The following is a 26,497-nucleotide window of genomic DNA, read 5'->3' on the forward strand; positions in this document are numbered from 1 at the left end:
AAAGGCACCAGGTCTACCAGAACAGGACCCTGGCTATGAATGAAGGAGAGAAGTTTGCGGAGAAGGGATATACGGATAGCTTACGAATAGGTATGAGGATAGCTTACGGATAAGAATATATCGATACAATCGAAGAAGGAAGTGGCCTTTCCCTCGTGTCGTTGAAGGAAATCGCGTGGGGGACTGCGGTTGGTTCTGTGTTTTTTTTTCTTTGCTTGCCAGACTTGCTGAAGATTGATCATTACATTCCCATATGTCCGGACCACTACTGCGAAACGCGTTGCTTCACGTCTCCCTCTGTTTCCGCGATCGCTCTTTGATCACGCTACCGTCGCGCAACGATTGATCGATATAGGTGCTCGTTTGCGAGTGTCAGAGTCATCAGTTGCTCATCGAGCGCCAACGCCACCAGCCTGCCGCAACCCGTTACATACAGACCCCAGCGTCAAGGAGCAGACCTCAACCCTGAGAAGGCAACGACCCTGGCCTCCTCACCTCCTATGGAAAGACACAGGGCCGCATGCCTCGGGCTCCAGCCTTGAGCCGCACGGCATTCTAGCCCTCAACAGCCCGAACGTTCGTGCCTTCACCGCGGCGACGCTCGAAATCGATCCCCACGCGCATGCGCCAATCCCCTCGCATGCCTCCCTCTTTCCCCGTCTTCCCTTTGTCACAGCGCTCGTCGTATGGCTCAGTCTCGTTAAAACTGTGCAATGGATTTTAAAAAAACGCGACACGGTAAATTTCTTAGAGTAGCCACCCTGCGCGTGAGGAATTAGTGCGGTGCCTTAACGAGCTGCCATGCCGACAAAAACCAGAGAAAACTGGGTGGTGGCTTTTCGAATTGATGCGTTTCAGACCCTAACGTAGGCCTAGTTCTAACACTGCTACGGCTTTGATAGTTCTGACGTCTGCTTCTCTTTCGGTGAGCAGACGACGTCCCGACGGATGCAGACGAAGACGTAACGGGGGTGGCGTCTGTTGAGACGTTCCGGTTTGAAATGCATCCGCTCGCCGGCTGCTGTAGAGCCCGACGGCACTGCATCCTTTTGTACGACGACGCAGAAAGGGCGGAGGCGTTGTCGAGAGGATTTCGCTCTTGACCTCCCTTTCCTTCTCTTTTTTTCTATCCTTCCTCCTCCTCATCGTCGGGAGGGAAACAAACAGGCGCACCGCCGCTACAGCTGCTAGCACGCTCTTCGTCCTTGCGCAATGCCCAGCGCAGGTGGTGGAGAGTTAGCGTTGCAGCGCCGGCAGGTTTGGGCGCACTGTCACGTAGCTCCCTTCGAGAAGGAATCGCTCAAACAGGTCTCGGTCACAACGCCGGCTCGTTCGAGCCCTTCTTTCTCGGAAACACGTGAACTCCGAATCCCTTGACAAGTCGTAAAAGACGCTTGATCGCCGAAGCTGCGTATCGGTGAATACTTTGCACGTAAAGGGCCACCAGAGCGCGCTGTGCGCGCGCGCTCTGAGGACATTCCGTGCGCGCTTTTGATCGCGAACGCTTTGTGGTGGAGAGAAGATGGAAGCGGAGAGAACAAACGTGACCACATGATGGAGGAGAGCCGAGTTGTGAAGTAGGAAGAGAAGGAAGGGTAAGCGCTCGTGGTGGCAGCCCGCCAGCGACTGTCCCCGGAGCCCAGAACGGCCGTGCCGCAAGAACGCGAGCTCCGAAGAAGAGCGCCATGGCCGACGGCGACAGCCGAGATCGGAGGCGTACAGCGGCGTCGCGCCTGCTCCTGGGAAGACCGCCACATCGGTGAACTTCGAGGTGAGTGGGTGCCGAGAGGAAACGGTTTAGCGCTAATTACTCCTAATTAGCTGGCATTTGAAGCACAGCCGCTGCGTGGTTGGCGTTTTTTGCGAGACCACCGTCACAACATTGTCTTCCGCGACTGATAAAACGAAACAGTGTGCTGATTCTTAGCGTTGGTAGTGTCGTCTGGTCGTGTTTCGTTAAGTCGTCTGCTTTGTGGCTGTCTACTGTTGTACTTTGTGATCAGGATCGTTCTAATAGCGAGGCGATCGCTTTCAGAGTACGAACGAAGGTTACAGCATGTAATGAGCGTGTCGAATTGTCGAGATGTCCACAGCTTTTTTTTTGCGTCGTCACCCGCTTCGCGAATCCATCTCGGACAACAACACGTACTACAAGAAATGCATCTTGATATTCTCGTGTATTGGAACGCAAGAACATATTTCGTGCAGGTGAGCACGGGGAAACGACTCAAACACGCAAGATCGAGCAACACCTGCCGCGCTATGTAAAAATGAGGCTTGCAAATCTAGATTAGGGGAAGAGGTGAATCTTTTTTCGCCTGTTCAATCGCGTGAGCATGCCGTAAATTCCGTGTCCTCGCTCGCTCTATCGGCATTCGGGTGTGGGCGGTAGTGGGAGGCACGCATTGATTTTTTTTTTCACACCTGTTGAACGCGGCATGCGCTTTTGGTCGCGACTGACGCAGCAGTGAATATAAATTAATAATTGTAGTAGTTTTAACGCAGGGTTGACTAGGTTAATTTATCTTGTGAATAAGGAAGGAAGGAAAATAGGAGGAAAAGAACGGCAGGGAGATTAACCAGCTTATAGGCAGCCGGTTTGCTACCCTGCGCATGGGAGCGGTATGGGGAGATGAAAGATAAAGAGGAGAGAGGGAAGAGAGATAAACACGGCCCATTCGGCAGCACACGCGCGCACACTCAGTCATTGTGAATAACGATTTACATTCAAGGTATGGAGTTCAGGTGAGTAAAATAGTTGATTACATTGATTTTAACGTCAGACTTCCTCTCTTGCGATTTCTTTCCAGTGTCAATTACTTTTCTTTGGTGGGTTGTCAATCATTTCGGAAACGCCGTGCGTGGTATCATATTGTGGTTAGTGTGGGAGATTTTGCATATTTTACCAAATATAACATTTTTGCCACTTTCATAACTCCGCATGGCCTAAAATCAATTACACTAACGAGCAAATAAACCTACGTCCTTACCATTATTTATCGATATATAGACAATATTCCCAAAAAGAACCAAATATATCCATCTTTATATATATTGTACGTATGTATGTATGTATGTATGTATGTATGTATGTGTGTGTGTGTGTGTGTGTGTGTGTGTGTGTGTGTGTGTGTGTGTGTATGTGTGTATGTATGTATGTATGGCGCTTTATATATCTGTCCATATGTAAATTATTACAGCCATACTGTAATTGCTGATTAGTTAAAATTATCGCGAGAAATTAGTTCTCTCATTCGCGTGGTGTTTCCTGCGTTTAATTCAGTTGTTGAATATACTAAACGAATCCCGCCTTACATTATCCCGTGGGCGTTATGGGGTTCTGTAATTGATACATGCAAACATGACACGTTGTACTTATAAAAAAAATGAATTCATCCGCTGCTCTGTGGCACCGGTGCTTCATACCTGTTGATAGCCAATCCACCACACCTGTTTTTTCAGAGAGAGAAACCCGGAAACCAAAGGGTGGATTCCTTCGATCTTTATGTAAATGATCTACTGACGCACATTGAATCGTAAAACAGGCATCGAGAACCGCCTCTTTCTCTTTTTCTCTCTCTGCGTGGATCTGTTTTTCATTGTACGAAAGTGAAAACAGCGATTCAAGACCGGTCTATTGTATTTCGATTTCACCAGCTTAAGGAAAACTGCATTGTCGCAATACTTCGGAAAATGCTTTCATACGTCACTGACGTTTCTTTGAGGCTTTCATGTTTTTTTTTTTGAAGACAATGGCTAATTAGGCATGTTACATCTGTTCTGTGCTGCAAGGTACGGTTGTGAACAGGGGCAATTTCGAACGCATTGAACATTTCTCTACTATTAAGTTAGCTGCCATATTTACTTCCATAGTAGAGCTACGTCAAATTTTTCAATGTTTCCTATACTCGGCGACAACTTTTAAGGTTATACCGAGCAAGTTTTTCTAGGAGGAACGTCACAGTCAGGCCGCTTACGGAATTGGAAATTTAAAGTTTATTCGAATTTGAAATACGAGTGATAAATTGCATGTGTTGCTTACAAATACAGAAGGAGGTCTCAAAATTTCAAGACTGTCAGTGAGACCTCATAAAAAATTATTCATCAGAGTTAAAACGCAATAGTAAACAGTGGTAGGGATCCAAAAATAATATACAAATATACACATAAGCACGAATTAGCGACTATAAGATATACGAAATGTGTATATAAGTACAAAGAAACTAATAAGATATGCAATAACAGTCACTCTGTATAATATCAGTCATTATCAGGGTGAGTAAAATAAATTGAGAGAAATAAAGTACAGATAAGCACGATGCAAAAAATGCAGAAAAGAACAAAAAATGCAACAACATACTCTTTATAATAGTAAGCACTAAGAATTGAGTAAGTGCGAACGCAAGCCTTTTTTAAACATTTCAAGGGATCTACTTTTTATCTCCAAAGGTAAAGAATTCCACAAGAATACAGACAAATCTTTTACGGTAAATTTGCCCTAATTGGTCCTGGGTTTTCGGTAAAAAGTTATTGGCCTTTGCAAAACGAGTATATGACACCTGGAACAGACTTGAGTGTAGTAAAGGAATGGGAGGTTTTTTTATTCACGTAATTGTAGATGAGAATGTCGAGAAAATATTTGGCCAGCTCCTGAATAGATGAAATTCCATATGAACAGAGTAAGTGGATTACAGTACTAAGTGGGAGCTATGTTTGTAAAAAAAATCAAGTTGAGCGTTTACACCACTCATCGCACCTGATATTCAAAGTTTCACGAAATACATTGTGCAAGTTCATATAATATGCTCCAATGATAACTCGATAGGCAAGTTGTTTGTGCTTGAGACACGCTGACCTTTTACTACGACGCATTTGTATCAATCGTACCTCGTAATTTCGATAGCGGAAAGGTCAAGCCCTTTATGTCGCAACAGTATGTTGATATACACTTGTCTAATATTGATCGATAGTTCACCAATGTTGAATATGTTTCCTAATGTTGGCTGAATGACTGCTATTGTAGGCTGTTCACTGTTATAACAGGAACACTATCAGCATTCAACATCCTTTGAACGATTGGCTTTTTTCTCACTTTCCCCAACCCCAAGTGTAGGGTAGCCAACCGAGCCAAGCTTGGTTAACCTCCCTGCCTTTCTTCTTATCTCTCTCTCTCCCTCTACCACTTTTTCTTAAAATGAAAGCCTTATAGATGCCCCACCGAACGAGAACTTTTACCATCGTTGGCGACCGCAGTGAAAAGTCACGCTCGAGGGACGCAAAAAAAATCGCGTCGAAATAAGAAACATTTGTGACGTCATCATAACGTCACAAAAATGTCGTGTGGTGTCATGTGATGTAACTACTTCATCTTTCAGTTTATTGTTACCATGGATGTAGCTGCTAAAATTAGCGTCGCAGTCAGTCTGCTTAAGACACGTATTACGAAGTGGAAGCATTTGAGAGTCGCTGATCTTTCACTCCGTGCCCTCTCGCATTTGCATCGAGTGCACCTCGTTACTTCGAGAGCGCGGCAATGATGAGATCTTGTGTCGCAATACCGATGTTCCCGCGGCCCGATTCAGTCGCATCGTTATAAGTAGCAGCCCTCTATATAGCGTCGTCGCGTTCTGGGGTGGCGTCATCATCTCAGCCTCGCTAAACTGCACCTGCGTTCCAGGTAATAGCACTCATTCCGATCGAGCAGCCTCGAATAAAAGCTGCAATGCTGACGCTAGCTCAGCCGGGCTTTTTCGAAGAAGGGAATGTTAAAAAAATCGCAGCATATTCACGGAGTGAATCGTGATGAGTGGGGTGAAGCGTCCATGCCTCCGTCCGTCCGTCTGTTCGTGCCTCCCGACGGACGAACAGAAGCACGGACGGACGCTTCGCCCCACTCATCATTTACACCGTGAATATGCTGTGAAAACCACTAACGCCATCTAGTTACATTATGTCAAAGGACATATACACCCACCACCATCTACTGAGCAACTCATAAAGTACTGGTGGCTACATACTACTCCCACTATTTATTCTACTACAACAACTACTACTACTGTTACTACTACTACTGAACATCGCGCAGAATTTTTGTACCACGAAAGCTGTGAATTGTGAGTAGCTGGTAGGGTGCACGTGCCCGTGCTGAAATAGGTCAGTGGTGGTGGAGTGAGATTTGATAATATAATTACTTGTGTTTTACGTGTGAAACCAGCGATATGTTTATGAGGCACGCCGCAGGGGAGAACTGCGCATATCTCGACCACGTTGGTTTCTTCAATGTGCCCCTAATTTTAAAAACACGGGCTTCTAGCATCTTTGCCTCCATCGAAAACGCAACTGCCACGGGTGAGATCGAACCGGTGACCTTGGGGTTAGCAGCGGAGCTTTGTATCCTCTTAAGGAATCCCTAATACTCGTGTACACACGCAAACTATTCCGCAAGGGAAGAGCTGTGGCCGAACACACGCTATAGACAAGTAATTGATCGCGCTGTAGCAGCGACAGACCGTGCTAACGAACGTTTCCGATTTCTATAGACTACCAAAAATGACAAAGGGCAAGTTGTTATGCGTAGTCTCCAGTCACTTTAGTTGTGTGTTTTCTAGTATAACGGGTTCATGTAAGTTGGTACACTAGCACAGCTAAATACATACACCAGTTTAACTGTAACCACTGCAGTGCATGAAGTGGAAGCTCGGGTGATACATTTATCCAACTAGGACAAGTGTGGCTTTACGTGCGCGCATATCTTTTGTTCATCATTTCATTAAAGTTTTTGATCGTGTACCATGGTGGAGCTGTGGTCACGGTGCTCATCTGGTGACCCGTAGGTCGCGGGTTCGATTCCGGCCACGGCAGTCGCATTTCGATGGAGTCCAAATGGTAGAGGTTCGTGTACTGTGCGATGGCAGGGCTCGTCAAAGAACACCAGTTCGTCCGAATTTTCGGAACCCTGCACTGTCATAATCATATCCCTATTTTGTGACATGAAACCCCAGATATTATTAATCAAGTTTTACTCATTTGTTCTCGCTGTAGCAAGCTGCCACCTCAACGATGCTTCTATCACTCCCAGGAATCAAACCTGACGATGTCGGCGTGATACGGCCTGTGTCGGCATGAGCGGTGTTCGACAGCAGCAACCGGCCTTTCTGTGGGCAGGAGATGCGCCTGGACGCGGAAAGGTGAGATGCAGACGCCCAAGCTGGTTGGTGTCCAGTGCTTTCTTGGAGCATCTGGTGGTAATGAAAGCGGCGTGCCCAGCTCAGTGTACACAGTATGTCTATCTTGTTTATGATTTGCTTTATTTTTTTGTCCTGAAGGACCTTCAAACTAGCCCGAGTTCAAAGACGAGAGAGTGGTTTCTCTCGCGCCTTGCTGCCCTTACTGTAGGCGCTGTCTCTTCGTCGCCATGCATTTCTTCATATAGCACAAGGACAAAGGCAGTACTAAGCGTTGGGTCTATCAAAGTTCCGCGCCTTTAGACTATACGCTCATATCGGTGCTGGCACCGTTGAAAACGCTTAAAACAAAAACAAGTAAGCTGATCGCGCACGATGTTCATGCAAGACAAGAGAGAATGGGCATCCGACAGCGCGACAAGGCAGTGTAGGAGACAGTCGACACTTGATATTTCTTGAATGTGGACTACTCGAGAACTTTTTTTTTTCCCTGATTGTGCCGAAAAGACGGGGATTTTGAGGAAACTGCGCGCTCGTTTTTTTTTTCCATTTTCAGAGGTTGTTTGAAGGCCGTTTAATTGTGAATAACATAGATTGAACTAGCGATTCGGAGTAGTTGGTTGAAGTTGATGGCTTAGTATCAAACCATTAAAAAGGAGTCGTGACACCTTTTCCAAGATTTTTCAACTATGTGTGTATTCAGAGTCCTGGCCATCCCTTGAATACTATATTCACTTGTTCGATCGTCAGAGTTTACTGAATAGCTAAAAAAAAACGCAATTTCGGTTTACCAGCTCACTTTCCTGTCAACTTGGCCACCGAAGTCACTTGAAGACAGCCAATGAAAAGTCTCTGTCGTATACAAATCGTGGCAACGCAGTGATGTTTTTGAGCCTTAGTCGACCGTGATTAGTTGCATAATACCGTTATACTATGGTTGTGCAGGCTGAGGCAATAATTCTTTGCTGTTTTTTAAGGGTTAAAATAATTGACTCTGTTTTGGTTTCGACGCCGTCACCACTATAATACCATAACGTCACAGACACACAGCCCCACCGCGATGGTCTAGTGGCCAAGGTGCTCGGCTATTGGCCCGCTAGCCGCGGGATTGAATTCCGGCTATAATGGTTGCATTTTCGGTGGAGGCGAAAATGCCATAGGCCCGTGTGCTCAGAGTTGGGTGCACATTAAAAAAAACAGATAGTCGAAATTTCCGGAGCCCTCCACTACGGCCTCTCTCATAATCATATGGTGGTTTCGGGACGCTAAACCCCACATATCTATCAATCAATCGCGGACACACAACGTAGAATGGACGACTTTCACGTCATCTCCAAGAGAGGAGTTCACATCGTCTGCTAGAGCAGAGTCTGCACTTGGGCTTTGAGCCATACGCTGACGCACCCGTGCGAGATCGGCCATCGCCAGAGCAAGACAGCAGCAGCGGTGGCGACGATGGCGAAGCCTGTGTCTTGGAAGCACTCGTATCGAGACCACGTGACAGAACCTCCGCTTGTGGACATGAGCATTCAGTCTGTGTCCCCATACCATCGGGGCCATCACGGTTGATAGCTCGAAGCCACACTGCTGTGCGCTGTGGCTCGCTCGGCAGCCTGTGAATGCTAACCCCACTGGTACTTGGATAAGTTGTGCGGCACTGTGTGACGACGCACGCGGTTGTCATTGAAACCGTGGCAAAAGCATTGACAACGTGGCTGACAAAGTTAATTCTAGGCAAACGGATTCGTGAGTGGACTCGCTCAGACTCCGATCGAGCCGTGAGTCTGAATGTGTTCAAGTTAGCGACAGTATGGTGTGTTTGAGCCTAGTTGAGAAACGTTCTAGTCTACTTATTTCGAGTAAGTTACGTTTACTTTATTTATTTATTTATTTATTTATTTATTTATTTATTTATTTATTTATTTATTTATTTATTTATCAGTACTGCAGACCACCACGTGATCCATGCAGGAAAGGTTGTACATCAATCGCAGGATCACAATAAAGAACAAAACATCTCAATCACAGCAAGAAAAGGAAAAATAAACACATTGAGAAAAATTGGAACGCAATAAAAAATGTCAAGTACTGTCATGATAGACAATACATTGTGGGAATTGAGGCTAGCCCGCTGCCTTTGCGCGGGCTTTGCCGCCTTTTCTGCCGTTCTCATGTCCCGACATGTCTCCCCTCCTTTGTTGTCTGCCGTGCTGGGAGAGCGGAGTGACGTTTAACCCCCTCACCCGGTAGCGGATGCTGACTGTGGCGCTGCGCGCGAGGTCTCCCGAGAGGTTTTCGCGCGCTGTGTCGGGAGCGGGCAGATAGATACTCTCCGGGACTGCAGACGGTGAGCCACGCAATCTTTTCTGTCCCCCCGTCGCTCGGGGCTCGTCGGACTTCGCTGACGGCGCCTCGCGCCCGAGGCGAACGCTCACCTTTTGTTGCCCCACTGCGTACGCACGGCCGAAGGGTGGTACGGTGTCCTAGTGCGTGGCCTAGCTACGCCGACCCATCTCCCTCCGAAGCCAACGCGAGCGCCTTTGCCCTCGCTCGAGCAACCGGGCCTTGGTCCCGGTGTCTCCGTGGATCACCTTTACCGCAGAGACGTGCTCGTGGCACCCTGTGTAGTACTTTTGTGCCCGTGGCGTGGATAAGCCGATTTGCTTTCCCGTCGCGCCTTTGCAACGGGCTGTACCGCGTTTGGTGTTGCCACAATAAAGTGTTGCGACTTTGAGCAGTATCGTGTTCTCGCCACGGCGACGGTTAACGCGTGCCCTGCGGCTCGCTAAGACCGGACCCACGCTGGTGGCCGTACTCCTTCGGGATACGTGTACACCACAACATGGAACGTTGAGGAACGTTTTGGTCAGTCTGAGTCCGAGTGGGTCCAAGTGGGTACACATTATAAGCGAGTCTGAGTGAGCTACAGAATGTTTGTAGACCTTTGCGTATCTGCCATTCACAAATGCGACCAGCTTTGTCTATACTAACATTGCCCTGCGTAGTTTCCATTTGTTTTTAGCCTTGAACTCTTGCATGCTATTGAACGCCTGTTCAATTTTTTCTGCTAACCCAGTTTGTTACTTTTGATTTGCTTGCTTCGCAAGCACAAATGATCGATTTTTTTTACTACGCAGTGCACCCAACTGTGTGTTTGTGAATGTGCGCACGTCTTTACTGCTTTTTTTTGCTCTAGTGGGCCTCGTTGAGTTCCCAAACTACCCTTACAGCTTCGCCAACGAAAATGAACCAACGAATTGACCAACGAAAATGAACAATCATAGCATTTAAACTTTACGTTAGAGCGACAGCAGGTGTAAGGGCCATCGCGGCCCCAAGCCTAACACCTTTCGAGTACCGATCACATGGGCGCAGGTGAGCGACCAGTGCCTCTGGGCAGCGTGCAAGGCGATGACCACGGGCCTGGTTCTCATCGTGATCGGTGCATCAATGGCCACCGTGGGCTTCTACTCGGACCACCTGTCCACCGTCGAGGAGAGGCGAGGCAACAGCACGGTGCGCGTAAAGAACGAGCACCGCGACCGGCACCTCGACAGCCTGACCTACCTAGGCCCCCTGGTCATGGGACTGGGAGGCTTCATCATTGTTGCAACCTGCGTGATGACTTTCGAGGCCCGCGATACCTCGTCGTCGTCAGCGAAGCTCGTCTCTGCTTGGTTCAAGAGGAGCAGGTGAGTGAGTGAGTGAGTGAGTGGAAGGGGGAGTAGTGAGTGGAAGGGGGAGTAGTGAGTGGAAGGGGAGTAGTGAGTGGAAGGGGGAGTAGTGAGTGGGAGCGGTGAGTGAGTGAGTGGGAGCGGTGAGTGAGTGAGTGGGAGGGTGAGTGAGTGAGTGGGAAGGGTGAGTAGTGAGTGGGAGGGGTGAGTGAGGGCGGTGAGTGAGTGGAAGGGAGAGTAGTAAGTGAGAGGGGTGAGTGGGGAGGGGGTGAGTAAGTAGGTCTGTGGTTGGGTGCGTGGGAATTTTATTTAAACCAGCGTATTGAGGCCTGGGTGCCAGGAGTGGCGAAGAGACCCTGTCTCCCAGCCCAGCTTATTCCCGTATTCACTGGATGGCCCATATTTAGGGCCCGAGTTAAGTGTGAAAATTCGATAAACGCTCGCCCGTAAAATTTCTGACAATTTGGATTTATTCAATGAACTCTGATTTTAAAAGTGCATTTTCAACGTTTAAAGGGAATTCGAACTTGTGAATCGTCAATCGAAAAGAGCGCACCTCCGTCAGTGGCAGCAATGTCGTAACGAATGTTTGCGTCTATTACAACAAGCTTTGACATTTAAATACAACAAACGTATGTGTTTTGTAATCAAGCATTTGTGCATGTACGTACAAGTAAAATTCAGGTTCTTTGCGATGTTGAGACGCTCCACCCAAGGTGGTATAGCTAAGTGGGAGAAGAAATGTACTGCTGCTATGCAAATAGCGGTGATTGACTTGCTGGTCGCTTGAAGATGAAGCAGAAACGCTGGGTAGGTTCTGGTAGGCTGAGAAAAACTTGTATTTACAGACTGTACAAAAGGTACATAAGTACGGACATCAAAGTTCAAAGTTACGAGAGAAAAAAAACACTTTGGAAATGAACCGACTCCTGTAGGGCGACCCTACGAAATTCGGCAAAGCAGATGGTGCCTAACACCTCAAGCCCGGTTCAGGACGCTTGGCAGAGCTCCGGGACCTCTTCTTTCTTCGGTGCTCCAGCCTTACACAACTCTAAGCGAATCGTAGCCTGTTTGTCCATTAATGGGACAGTATACATTTGGTCGATCAAAACTCCGCCACGAGGACTCTGCCTTCGTGAGCGCATGGGCTCATGCCCTCTCCCCAAATAAGACAACAACCAAAATGTAAATAAAACAAAACTAGAAAAAGTCAGAGGCATGGGCAAGCTCTGCGGCGCAAAATTATCTAGACAGAGGTACACGTATACTGGGGATTGTGGCGATAGTACGGCTTTCTTGTAGCAGGTCAACTTCTTGATGACGGGGATATAATCCGCCTGTCCCCTGTGCGCTGTAAGAGGAACTGCTCTCCAACCACCCGTGGTTCCACTTACGAGCTCATTTGCGCGGGAGCAGTCGAAGACATGCCACTGCGACAATGCGCACCAAATCGCCGACCGGGTATCCGATTGCTGCGACATCTGTGTGTGTAAGTGCTTCTTAAAAGAAAGAAAAGAAGACAGTGAACCCCGTAACTGTCCTTTGGAGCCTCCATTTCTGGGTTTGCCAGTGCGAAAGTTTGCGAAGCAGTGTGGAATCGTTTGAATGAAACGAAAAGACTAACAAACTAATATTATTATTCTGTGTCCACATACGCATAACTACTTCTTTTTTAAGCTAGGTTTTGATCTAGGTTATTATCTATTACTAATGCGAAAAAACATAGTAAGAACAGATCAGTGATCGTTAAAATTTCATTCTCAAATTTGTAACGTTTCCAATTTCCAACTCTAAAATAGGACAATACTTTATAAGGCCACTCAATTATTGGCCGATCCCACTCAGTGGGTATGAGCCACAAGTGAAGGGCAACAAGAACAAAAGCTGTCTGCATCATGATGCGACACCTCAACAGTGGCTCACGAGGGATGGGGGTAAGGAGGGATTAAAAGGAATAAGGCGGAATAAAGGAATATGGATAGAGATAGGGCAGGGAGAGAGAGACCCACATACGTAAATGAGAACATAGGAAAGATGGACACGGTCGCGGGAGTCCGAGGACGGGGCACCACTCAGCGAGAGCTCTGGTCGGCGTCAGGAGGTGGCGTAGGACCAACCCAGTCGGCCAGAGCTGCGCTATCGTCGATCACGGGGGCACAACAGGTCGGCACGAAATCCAGCGAGCGAGTCCGCGACATCCGCCACGGTCGCCAGCCCGCCAGCTTCCAAGATCTACCGGAGCTAAGCCGGACCGTAACGAAAGGTTGTCGGCTACCTCCGCGTTTTCGCGACACGCGCTGCCTATAAACGGTGAGCGCGAACCGATGCGAGGAGTCACCGCTCCACGCTGGGTCTCGGAAGAGGCCCGTTTATACGCCGGCTGAAAGGGCTGTGAGGCAATGAGAGGGTCATCACAATGACGTTTCTAATCGCACCCCTTTTGTTGCACTCGTGGGGGTCGGTTTCTTTTACAGCGAAAGCTGTTATGGGATAACTTTTCGGGTCACGCGTAGTTGTTGTCCTCCGCCACAAGTGTCCGTAACCGCATCGCGCGAAATTAGAAAAACCTTGCACCAAGGACACAGTGGGGCTTGAACCCGGGTCCGCTGCGTGCCATCCCAATATTCTACCACCGAGTTACGCCGGTACTTGTAACTTGCTGCCAAACTTGCCTTAGGCAGGCATGACCTAGCACCAATGGCACAGTGAGGCTCGAGCCTGGGTCCGCAGGGTGCCAGCCCAGTATTCTACTACTGAGCTAATCCGGTGCTTGTGACTTGTTGTCAAACTTGCCTTAGGCAGGCTCGATGTCGAGTAAGCAATCGCGTTAATTCGACTTATAAAGCGTTTTACAACAGTGAAAGAACAACCAGTCGTCGCACAATGCGAATAGCGTAACGAGTGGGCCGTCCAATGTGCCAAACCATCACAAAAGCTTGTTCTTGTTCCCCTATTAACTGTGGCGCATACCCGCTGCAGCCATGATTCCTCATCGTCGTGAGCCACTGCATGAACAACTGGCACATAATTCCTTGCAAATGTTTAGTGGGTACCATTCTTCTCAGAATAATGACGAAAAATAGCACAGCGAATGCCAGCCTCCTACCCGAAAGTTTGTTATTAATGCCCTCGTGGGTACCAAGTAAGTGTACTTGCAGTAGTTACCCAATGAGTGTTTTGAAAAGGCTCTGAAAGGCTGCTCTTCTAGCTTTCGCTGTGACTGTGCTGCGCCTACCGCACAGGCCTGCATAACTTTCCTGAGTCAACAGGGACTCTAAACGTTTGGCAGTCTACGGCACCGCTGAACTACGCGGGGTACGATGCTAGCGCCGTACTGTCTGTGCGTTCACAGCACATCCGGTCAGACACGCTTCAACTGAGTCCCATTAAAAGAATGCTGCCTGCCAAAGGCTGACCTGCCTTCCCAAGCTTACGACGCAAAGCAAACTGCCACGCAACCAATTCTAACCGCGGTCCTACACTATGTATTCATGAGAAACAATCCTTCGAGACATTTAAAACGCACTTGGTGGGTTCGCATGTTCATGTATCACTTCAACCAAGATTTCGGAATATTGAAAATTGTCAGAAATTCTTTATTCGCCAATGGCCTACTATTGGCGAATGTCCATCTCAGGTGCCCTATTTCGCTAAATGATGGCTGGTGTCATCTATGTTCTATCTAAATGATGGCTGCTGTCATCTATAATGGCTGGTGTCATCTAGTACTATTTAATGTTGGATCATCATCATCAGCCTGACTACGTCCACTGCAGGACAAAGGCCTCTCCCAGTTAGTTGATGTATGCATGTGGGAGGTAGTGGCCAGATACTGCACCAGGATGGCCAATCTTTCTCTGGTGAGGAAGTGTGTTGCCGGCGGTGGTTGCCGGTGAGGCCGCACCCCAGGCCTTTTAGTGCAGTTCCATCACCACGTGGATTTCGTTTCATCCGGTTGGGATCTGCGCGGTACCGGGATTTGAACCACAGACCTTTTGCATGCGAGGCGGATGCTCTAACCACTACGCCATCGCCGCACCCCTGTTGGATAATGTTGGATAATGGCTACTAATGTAAACTATCCCCTGTTCAAGAGCAACGTTACCCGGCTCCCTGGGTCCTGAGCTTATGATCTCATGACCGAGCTTTCCTACCTGACCTGGATTTGGTAGACTTTTGTCAGCTGGTCGGTAAGAGGTCTGAGATGTGCGGACTGATGCTCCTAATGTGAATTCAACAAAACGCCCTCTCTACTGTTTTCTATTCTTACTCTACCGCATCCTTCTCTTCAGCGCTGAGTCATGCTCACTTATTCGATGTTGAACATGGAGCTGAATTTTTCTCCCTAATCAGTCACTATTCACTAACCAGGTCTAATATAACATATACTGCTTCACGAGGGACGATACGAAAATCACAATGGACAGCACATGCGCCTTCTCTAGCCAATATCATTCGCTGCAATCGGTACCCAATCAGTAAACTATTTCAAAACAATGAGGACACTGCCATTAATTAGTTGTCCTGCCTCACCACGTAATCGTTCGTTGCGCGTTCACGAAGTGATTGGAACTCAAGGTGAAAAACGTTACTGCTTCGGTCGGCGCAGGTCGATGCACTTAGGCAGAAAGTAGAACTCTTTTCTTCACGTGGAGCGTGCACTAATCGCCGCAAGCTCAACCGAGCAATGCTTCCGATGTGCGGTTCCTTCAATACGATCCGATGAATGCGTTCAGTACGGCCAAGTATAGAGCCGCCCGAGAGTTGTTTCACCCGCAAGAGCGAAATTTCGTTTCTTTGCCTGGACTTGCGCTCTATAGTGATCGCTGCTTGGACGTCTCTGTTAAGGCGCGAGCCTCAGCTGCCTCGTCAAACGCGAAACATTACCGTTGGCGTCCCGCGGCGTCAGGTACGAGTGATGCAAAAACTCGTCGTCACGTGACGGCGTCACCATACGATGTCGTCATGACGTTACAGATCGCAAAAATATTGTGACGACGTCCGAAGTAATGCCGCACAATGCCATTGTATCGCCCTCCTTTGGGCGCTACTGCGCTGTTTTCCTCGAATTGGGGAAAACGTCGTTTTCCTCGCAACCGGGGAGGAGGATAAGCGAGCGTCGATAAGTAGCCATGCGAGAGGAAAACGCTGTCACGCAACGAAGTATGTTGATTTTCGGCCAAGGTCACAGTATCGTCCTTGAACGCGTTTTCTAAGCGAATCATTGGTACATCTGCTGTTTGGTGCAGCGGTGTCGGTTTCGCCTGCTAAATTAGCCCGTTCATCACTCCGCGGTGGCCTTTCAGAAATGTCAAAATGGCTATGATCTAATTGCAGCAAAAGCTGAAATTCGTCAACTGACTCAACCTCTTATTTGCTCCGGTTAAACGTTAATTTTGTTCTTTTTATAATTACTACCGTAATTATTGTTTCTACACATCTGAAGATGCCTTCTGCCACAGTAAAGAGAACGCGGCAGGTAGCATGGTGATACCTCCTTTTTCTAAGTTTTTTTTAATAATAGTAGACAGATTTCTTGAACCATCATGTATATATATGATCACAGTCGAAACAAAGTCAGTTAATATTCAGTTACTTCGGAAAACAATGACACTTGTAGAAACGTTGAGTTCAGTGACATCCTCTGTACAAGGTTACATCTTTCAAAGACAGACTAAAAATATTGAAAAGGGGCTGTTTTATTCTAATGATTGGCAGAGAGGGGCAAAGAATAATTTGATTCAACGCGATTATGCAACTGGCTCGCAATCGCTTTGTTCTTTCTACAAACCACAGGTCATACGTCGCCCCCAGACCGGAGATCAGCTGTCAGGGCACCAGTGCGAGCGACGTATCTTGGGAACGCTTCCTTCCGGGCGTCCGTCATGACTCGACCGTCACTGAGGCAGACCGGTCGGCCGTCACCAGTGCCCTCATCAGCTTCAGCAGGAACCTGCAGAGTAGCTTCGAGTCCGGACGTCTACCTGGCGGCGCCGGTACGCTAGGAGGCGCATCGTGTGGCGGAGGTACTGGCGTCACCGAAGGTTCCACCGCTGGAAGTCCCCGCGAGAAATTGCACCGGTGTCAGTCCGACCCCAACGTCGTCGGGCTTGGACTGACCTGTGGCAGCGGCGGCGGTTCACCGACCTTCCGCGAGCCCACGTCTCCGCTCAAGAAACGCGAAGAGGCCGAGCGCGAGTGCTTCCTGAAGCCTCCGGCCAACCCACAACTCCTGAGACCTCGGCCGTTCAACGTGTCCCCACACGACTACCGTAAGGTCGTCTCCGTCGACTGCGCCTCGCCCCCCGTCCTCGACGTACCTGCGGCTCTCGGAGAAAGCCACCCAGCTCAGTCGTCCTCGTCTCACGGCTCCATGGCCATGGACGTCTACTTTCCCGAAGGTGCCGTCACGCTCAAGGTTAAAGACCGGACGAAGAAGCATCACCACCACCACCACGCCTCGGCGGCCATCTCGCCACCGAGCACGAGTAGCCGGAAAGGCAGCCGGTCGTCCGCTGCTTCGAGCCGGAAGTTGTCCAAGAGCGAGGTAGGGTCCGGCGATAGCTATGGCTCTACCGAGTCTGACACGTCGCCCCGCAAGTCGCGGACCTCGACGCCCGCCCGGAAGTCGGAGGCATCGATGCGTCGCGCCTCGACAACCGCTTCGTCGACGTCGACCACGAGTCCACGACATAGCCACAGCGAGGCTTCGGGCACCAGCAGAACAGGAGGTTTGGTCCTGACGACGACCAAGTCGGCGACCATGAAACGACACCCATTCACGAAGCAGCAAGCGCTCGACACGCACTCTTTCGGCTCGGCGGACGCATAGACGGTAGCCGATTGTTCATGAAGTGGCCTGGACACGGTGCCATTCGCACTAAGAGACGTCTCTGATCTCGAAATCTGCTCGACCATTGTGCTTTGGATTCGTGTACTTCGACGTGGCAAGTCATCTTAAGCTATTCATCGTCACCTTGTTGCGCACCGCTTAAAATGCGAACACTTGGGATGAAGGACTAGACGAACACAAGCGAAAACTTTCAACTGAGTTTATTGGACAGGCACATGATGCTTTTATGTAATCACGTTTCATGGTTACAATAGCTACCTGCTCATTCAAGCAAGCAAGCCCTTACATCTTAAGCTGCGCTGGTAAAAGCTTCGTGAATAGCTGGCTAGGTAGTTTGTGGTGATCGAACATGAAGACTCGGGTCTTTCTGAAGAAAAAAAAAAACAGGCTCTCAAATGGCTGCCACAAAAGGCAGGTGGACCAGGGGGAAAAGGTTGAAAAGCACATAATGTATGATGTGCTAACAGGCCTGTTGCTGACGCCGCACTCAAGAGTACCATTTGTTGATGACGGCTTGTTCGCAGGGCATATTATAACTTACATACGACAAAAAAAAAGAATAGAAACACTACCGGTAACTGCCAGTGTAAACGCTGTCCGGAAGGAATGCTATTACTACTTTAGAAGGCTGCTGTGAATTAAGGAGCGCTATACGTTCTGCCCAAATGGAGATCTGTAAGGGGATAAGTGCGTTCTGTTCGATATGTATGAACACGAAAGTGATTTGAGCTAAACACCTAACCTGTGCAGCAGACAGGCGCAGTTGGAGCTTGCCACAAACAACCGAATGGTACGAGCTCGATTCCAGAGAACACAGTGAGTCGTCTCCACTTGCGAGTGATGTGACGTGCGCGGCAACAGGGACGTCGGGCTTTTTTCCACGTGACATACTTCGATCTCATCAGCCGGTAGCCATACCACGTCCTTAGCGTCGGCTATAATCCTAAGAGGATCAAGTTTGTGCCATGGTGCTGCCCTCTGGTGCATACCATAATCACAGCAGTGAATCTTTGCACAACTCTACGAGGACAGTTTGCAGTCATTCGCTGTTTTAGAACCGTTTTAGGGTGTGTTCTATGTGATGCGGAATTCACTTTCGGTGTTTCATGTTTTGTCTCACCACCATGTCCGTGTCATGCCCGTAATCCATAGTTGATTGCAACCTAAGCATAAATACAAGCTCTGCCTCTAGAACTACTCTGCACCTGTCAGTCAAGAAAGTGGTGCTAAGCGGTTTTGCTTATTATCATAATGACTTTTTGCTGCTGATTTAAGCACTGCGCATGTTGTTAGGTAAAACCTAATCGCCCCTGCTTAAAATGTTACGTTTTCTGCAACAGCGATGTCAAAGTACTTGCTGAAATCGGTTAAGACGTTCCCGCTTTTTGACCAAAAACCAGCGACATGAAAGTCTCTGCATAAGAAAAGCGCCTGCCTAGAATAGGCGAAGGGTGACGTCACCGAAATGAACAAATGCAATTGAATGCCGCTTCTACGCATTTTTTTTTCTGTGTGGGATAGGCAAGACTGTAGCCGGAGCTTACATTTATTCTTACGCTACGATCAACTACAGCTGAGAGGTGTTAAGCTGCACTAAGATGTATTACTCGCCTGCGTGTCAGATTTCAGGTTCACATTGTTGTCCTGTGTCCGTGAAAGATAGACCTAATTTCCCATCAAGTGCATAGCAGCTTCATTACTCTGGAGTTCATACACGCTTCACCAGGTCCCGTTTTTCTTCATATATGACACACATCTTTCTTATAAGCAGATCTGTTCAGCTGCACGTTGAGGTCTTTTTTTTTTTCTTTTCGAGGTACCCAAGACAGACGCTGAAGTCCGGTGCTCAATATCTTAAAGAAAACAGGGGAAGCTGCGTTCACGACTGATACTATAGTTGAATGATCGCAGAATGCTTCACGATGTCGTTGGTAAACAAACTATACATTTCACGTCAAGACCTATTGACCGATATTCTGGTTAAAGTCCTGTACTAATAGTAAAATATCTAGCTATACCTTTTTTCTATGTCACTTAACAGGCGTAAAACAATCCGGCAAGCGTCTGAATAGTTTCACCTCTCAGTGTTCATACACAGGGTGCTCAGAATGCGCGAGCTCATCGTACATACCCAAATAAGATAATGCAACGTTGAAGCTTGTGTCACTGTCAAAAAGCAAACGTCTTTCTCCGATTTTAAAAGACTAGTTGCCAAGCATTGCTGAAACTCGAGCTTTCGATAATTATTGTCTTATAAGAGAACACCTTGAGACAAATAAATAATCGGGATGCACAAAGAAAGCCCAGACACGTTTGAAGGAGAAATCTATTTAATTTTATTACGACTGTCATGTCCCCTACAAGAAGTGAACTCAATATTCCCGAAGCCTGCTGTCACCTTAGTAGTTTGGCAGCCCACCTATGAGTCATTTCTCATTCAAAACCACTGTCTTAATGCTTCCGTAAACGTGAGAAAACACTTGCAACCGTTAATCACAACCGCGTAATCTTGTCATCATCTTCAAGTCTCGCGTTATTTCATATATTCAAATTTTTCTGGCAAACGTCCACGCTTGTTTGACGAATGAGCTATACAGGGTTTAGGACTAGCCTGACGTTGGAGAAGTGTAATGATGTCTTTCAAACAAAGAATGTACAAAGGACCGAGATTTGATCAGTAGCTTGCTTCCTTTTTTGTCATTTCATAAAAAGATAAGGTTAAGTGCCGAACCTTTCTTCAGTTTGTCGTCACGATCACTGTTTAAGGGCTGACCAATAGCACAGCGAGGCGAGCCAACGCTAGCCTCTAGTATACTAGAACAGCCGTTCACATCATACAACATATCCAACTTCTTCTACGTGTACCCCAGTGTTCTCCTGCCAATGAGTGAAGCGTTGAAGCTTGCGCGGTGATGCGGTCAACCGCGTGATAGTGAAAGAGGGTTGAACTATCTGCAAGGGGCAGCCAAAATCAAGCACACAATGACAGACGAATATGCACATGCTGAGACGCGCATCCTCTCCGACTAAGTGTTAACGCTCGGTTGCTAAGCGATGGCAGCTTATACGAAGAGTGCGTGTACAAGCGGGTAAATGTGTACATCCCATTTATGCTTTGAATATCTGTACCGGAAGCTTTCATGAGTCCTAGTGGCAAACGTGGAGCCAGTATATGCCTGGGGTTCGCGTTAAAAAAATGTGGCTGTCTGGTCAAACAGCTGATCAGAGATGATGTGCTTTTGTTATCACAGACTAGGCTAAATATAGAGTAAGAAGCCGCTGTAGTTCGTTCTGCTGCTTACACAGCATTTGTATGTTCTCTTTTATCATTTTTTATTTATCTTCGTGTTGTTATTACTGCGCCTTTCCAGAGTGCGAATTTTTTCTGACAGCATTTCACGCACGTGCAATACCCGAAACGCTACATGTATTCGCATTACCAGTGCCTGTATTGCATAACAAAAAATCGTATATCTCTAGCGCAACGCTAAAGAGACGGCCCAATATACGTACACCTGTGCGTGCCAATAATACAAGTGACCGTCTTTGTATGCGTAGAATGTGATGTTTGAATGTACTCTCGATTTTTAAATCCAAGGCAGCTAAAAAAGGCACGACAGTATGTTTTAGTTTCTCAGAGGTGAATATGCATAGGTTGTCTGCTTGTTCACCTGTTCTACCTTTTACCGAGAACGAGGAACAAGTGGCGCTACCGGGCTTCTGTGAAACTATATTCTTTTATTATATGTCGGCAGCATATCCGAAAACCTCGCGAAACTTTGCCAGGTAATTTGAAAAAACGATTTCATTTAAGGCGTGATGCCGTTTAGAAAAACATCTTTATTGGGAATCGTATGCAAAGTTTGCACTCTAGGCCAATGTACTAATACCCACACTTTAAGGCTTTATTTTGAGAGTCCGAATGCATCATTTATCGACATGTGATGAAGTGCCGGTGTTAGTCACGAAATGTCGAATTATCAGCGGTTAGAGACGTGAGGCAAATGAACCGTTGAGACCGAATGCTACGCTATAGTTTAGTATTCCGAAGTCTTAGCAAATTATTGCACTTGTTGCAACGCACGGCTGGCCAAACCGTCTCGTAACCTTATTGCGCACTTATGATACAAACTGTAACTGCTTGTGAAGCGTTAATCTAAACTGCGGCCTCTGCTTCAAACGCATCTGAAAACTCAAAAAAAATTATTGTCATTGATATTATTTGAGCACATTTCTTCGGCAATGAACAAACACTGCAAGTTCGTAAACATTTCCTAAACCGTTTGATTCTGTCATCGACAAAGAACGAGAAAGTTACGAATGGTCGATTATAAGAATGGGTATTGAAGTTCTAAAACTGAATGTTGTTTTTACTCACTTTACAAAATATTTGAAAGTGGCCTGGTTTCTTTGCATTATATGATAAGGGTGATTGTAGAATATGAAAATACCCTTAATTTTCATTCATAGCATCTAGAACTTGCCAGAATACCTTGCTCACTAATTCACTATCCTCCTCACTATTCACTGTTTTCCTCAGCAAGCGCTGTTTATTGTGACTATCTTGCGGACTTCATCTTATAGGATGTGATACACGTAAATTCTTAGGCCGGAAGAATTTCTGAACTTTTTTGTAGCAGAGCATTTGTAAACATTGTGCAGAAAAAGTGCCACCTTGATGCTTGGCGAATTGTAGTGACTTGTGTGATGTGACTGTATGCTAACTGCTGAAGTTGGCTGTGAACTGCGTGTCGGATGAGCTAAATATTCTAGGCAACGTTGGAGTGTATGTGGTAATCCCAATGTGCTTTAGACTCTTTGTATTTTATCAGTGTCTGCGTTTGTGACTCTTTTTCTGTGCCCTTCTTATCGTGTCCACAAAGCAAACTGACACATGATCATCCTATCATTCCTTCAAACAAATATGTCTAATCATTCCTTCAATTAAGTATCTCTAGCTTTCACCTTACAGCACATGCAGTTGGTTCTATATACACATCCTATAACTTATTTACACATGTTCTGATGCACAGAGGCCTCAATAGACACTCCTCTCTTAGCAATACGAAGTCCGAATTGTCCTAGAAGGTATGAAAATCCAAGTTCAGCCCTTGCCCCAAGTGTTCCTTAATCCTCTGGCCTTTTGATAATCGCTGTGATCCACGCGTTGTCTGATGTTGATATTGTTGATACTGTTGCGGCGTGTAATGTGCCATGTATACATGTATTTCTCTAAACACAGCGAAAACATCACTCGCCGTTGCCATTGTTACAAAATGCCCAAACAATGTAGGTGTGCTCATTCCTGCCTTGTGAATAAGTTGAGAGCGTGGTGGTTTGGGCTAGTTTGTATGACATGACGATTGGTATAGTGCGATATCAGAACGACGACAAAGGGACAAGATGAGCACTCTTCTTCTTGTTCCTTTGTCGTGTTCTGATATCGCGCTAGAACGATCGTCGTTATGAATAAGGTCATCATATCACAAGATGAGATACCGCGTCGACTTCACGCCGCGAACGTCAAGCCCGAGAACATTTGCTTCCACAGCGTCACCATATTGCACAGCACTTTTCATTAGTCATTAAAGAAAAAGGGACGGCACTGCGAAAATCAAGAGTGGTGTCTCGGAAATCAAGGCAGCAAAGCTGTTTTCACAGGCGACGACTCAGTCCATTTCTCCGAAGAGCTTAAATAAATCACGCTAGCTGCCATGAATGGCGTCGCTATTCCAGGCACAACATGAACAGCAGGTGCATAAAGTAAGCAGGCCAGTTAAAATGTTAAATTTCCACGCATCATTTATAATGTAACTTGCATACTACCCAGCACTGCTTATAAATTCAACATGTCTGCACATGGACATCTTTTTACGAAATTAGTAGCAACGACTGCACCATTTCCTAGAATTGCAGATCAACAGAATATCAAAATATTGATCTTGAGTGCGGCGGTTTCACTTCGTTTGTTGAAGCATTTGGATACCTTCCGAAGAAGTGAATATGTATGCCGATTTTTTTCCCACATTGAGTAAATTTAATACACAAACAGCCGATGTTAATTACATCGCTGAAACTAATATTCATCGAAAATCGTGCTCATTTTCTTAATACGGAATTATATACGTTCAGGCACATTAACTTTTGATGAGGTCATGTATTTTGGAGAGTAAAAAAGGTTAAAAGCTTAAGCAAACCGCATTCGTTAAAACTGTTAAAATTAAACTATGAAAGAATGTCGAATGTTCATGGTATATAATAGAAACTTGGTGCTTTGTGAATCTGATGCGGGACATTTTGAAAAAAGCTCAAAGAAATATAGGTGTGTATGGACGCATACGTGAATTGACGAACTTGTGAAATCACTTTTTCGTCTTAGCTTTCTTTTTTTTTTTTTCATCACTACGACGTACAGTAAAGCTTACAATTGCTCATAACGTCCGAGAATAGGAGTGTTTGACAATACCTGTATTTCACAAATGTTTGGACGTGGATAAGATGAGTATGAAAGTTGATATTTGAGCTTTTTCAACGTTTACTATCGCACCTCTACCCAGATTATGTGCACATTGTGCTAGCGAACTAGTTTGGAGTGATCAGTTTTTCAGACTCGGCTTTTTTGTTTTTTTCTGCGTTTTAATCCGGGACTTTGTAGCCACGAGTTCGCGTTCACGTCTTGTATTCAAGAAGAGAAACGAAACCTTTTGCACGTCATCAGTCGATTCCGTCGCATTGTGTATACGAAGGAAATTCGAGAAAAATACATTGTAAATGGTTGGGTTACTTCTTTCATGTGTGTGTTTTTCTATTTTTGTAGACGCCTTGTCGCGTGGCTGAGAAGATTGGAAACGAAAGGAACCGGTACTTCACTGCTTCCCAGGTGTCTTATAAAAACATACAGCTGGAGCATACAGATGATCGTTAAAAATACAATGGATGATATGGTACGCAAAAATACGTGTAAGAAAAGTAGAATACGTATCTACGTACATCACGAAGCAAATGAATTGGGGGACAATATTGACCTAGCTACATTACAAAGGCAGATAACGCTTCCGAGCGTGCTTGACAGGTTGCAATTTTTCTAGTAATATTTTTATCACATTTACGCATTTTCACGCAACATTAAACTAATAGTACACAATTATCCTTTCTTTTGTGGCCTCTATATGCTGCGACACTGGGAAGCTTTCCCAGGAAACGAAGAATCTCATCAGGAAGCGTCAAATCATGAAAGTCTCAAGTACACCAGACAAAATAGAACTGGCAGAGCTTTCGAAGTTGATTAATAGGCGTAAGGTATCCAATGTAAGAAGGTATAATATGGAGAGAATTGAACACGCTCTGAAAAACGGAGGAAGCGTCAAAGCAGTGAAGAGGAAACGTGGGATGGGCAAAAATCGGATGTATGCACTAAGGGACAAAGAAGGCAAAATAACTACCAATATGGATAGGATAGTTAATATAGTGGAGGAGTTTTACAGAAATCTGTACAGTAGCCGAGACAACCACGACCTTAATACTATAAGAACTAGCAGTAACCCAGATGACACCCCACCAGTAATGATAGAAGAAGTCAGAAAAGCTTTGGAGAGCATGCAAAGAGGCAAAGCTGCTGGTGAGGATCAGGTAACATCAGATCTGCTGAAAGATAGAGGACAGATTGTGTTAGAAAAACTAGCCACCCTGTTTACGAGGTGTCTCCTGACAGGAAGAGTACCAGAGTCTTGGAAGAACGCTAACATCATCTTAATACATAAGAAAGGAGATGACAAGGACTTGAAGAATTACAGGCCGATTAGCTTGCTCTCTGTAGTATACAAACTATTTACAAAGGTGATTGCTAACAGAGTAATGAAAACATTAGAACTCAATCAACCAAAGGAACAAGCAGGATTTCGAACAGGCTACTCAACAATCAACCACATTCATACTATCAATCGGGTAATAGAGAAATGCTCAGAATATAACCAACCACTATACATAGCCTTCATAGATTACGAGAAGGCGTTTGATTCAGTAGAAATATCAGCCGTCATGCAGACACTGCGGAATCAGGGCGTCGATGTAGTATATATAAACATCCTGGAAGAAATCTACAGGGAATCAACTGCTACCATAGTGCTTCATAAAGCAACAGAATACCAATCAAGAAGGGTGTAAGGCAGGGGGACACAATCTCCCCAATGCTATTTACCGCGTGCTTACAGGAGGTTCTCAGAAGCCTAAAATGGGAACAGTTAGGGATAAGAGTTAATGGAGAGTACCTTAGTAACCTGCGCTTCGCCGATGACATTGCATTGCTGACTAACTTAGGGGATGAATTGAAACTCATGACTACGGAGTTAGACAAGGAGAGCAGAAAGGTGGGTCTTAAAATGAATCTGCAGAAAACTAAAGTAATGTACAACAACCTCGGAAAAGAGCAGCGCTTCGAGATAGGTAAAAGTGCACTTCAAGTTGTAAAAGACTATGTCTACTTAGGGCAGGTAATAACCGCGGAGCCGAACCACGAGATTGAAGTAACTAGAAGAATAACAATGGGGTGGAGCACATTTGGCAAGCACTCTCAAATTATGACAGGTAGATTGCCACTATCCCTCAAGAGAAAGGTATATCACAGCTGTATCTTGCCGGTACTTAGCTACGGAGCAGAAACCTGGAGACTTACAAAGAGGGTTCAGCTTAAATTGAGGACGACGCAGTGAGAAATGGAAAGAAAAATGGTAGGTGTAACCTTAGGAGACAAGAAGAGAACAGAGTGGATTAGGGAACAAACGGGGGTT

General features: G+C 46.3%; 1 protein-coding gene across 3 annotated transcripts in view; it reads left to right on the forward strand.

Annotated features, from left to right (window-relative positions):
- Positions 1-24,494, forward strand: part of LOC119163605 (uncharacterized) — a 67,420-nt gene extending 42,926 nt beyond the window's left edge. The window contains exons 1-4 of one of the 3 annotated variants that reach the window (XM_075873315.1): positions 1,271-1,771; positions 7,079-7,187; positions 10,560-10,876; positions 16,655-24,494. In XM_075873315.1, coding sequence (XP_075729430.1) covers positions 7,122-7,187; positions 10,560-10,876; positions 16,655-17,690 — 1,419 coding nt within the window. In that variant the 5' untranslated portion in view covers positions 1,271-1,771; positions 7,079-7,121 and the 3' untranslated portion in view covers positions 17,691-24,494. Of the gene's footprint in view, positions 1-1,270; positions 1,772-7,078; positions 7,188-9,430; positions 9,532-10,559; positions 10,877-16,654 lie in introns of those variants that run through there. The other 2 variants (XM_075873314.1, XM_075873316.1) reach the window with 2 other exon arrangements.
- Positions 24,495-26,497: the final 2,003 nt, after the last annotated feature.

The sequence above is a fragment of the Rhipicephalus microplus genome, chromosome 9 (genome assembly GCF_043290135.1).
Source record: "Rhipicephalus microplus isolate Deutch F79 chromosome 9, USDA_Rmic, whole genome shotgun sequence".
NCBI classification, from domain to species: Eukaryota; Metazoa; Arthropoda; class Arachnida; order Ixodida; family Ixodidae; genus Rhipicephalus; species Rhipicephalus microplus.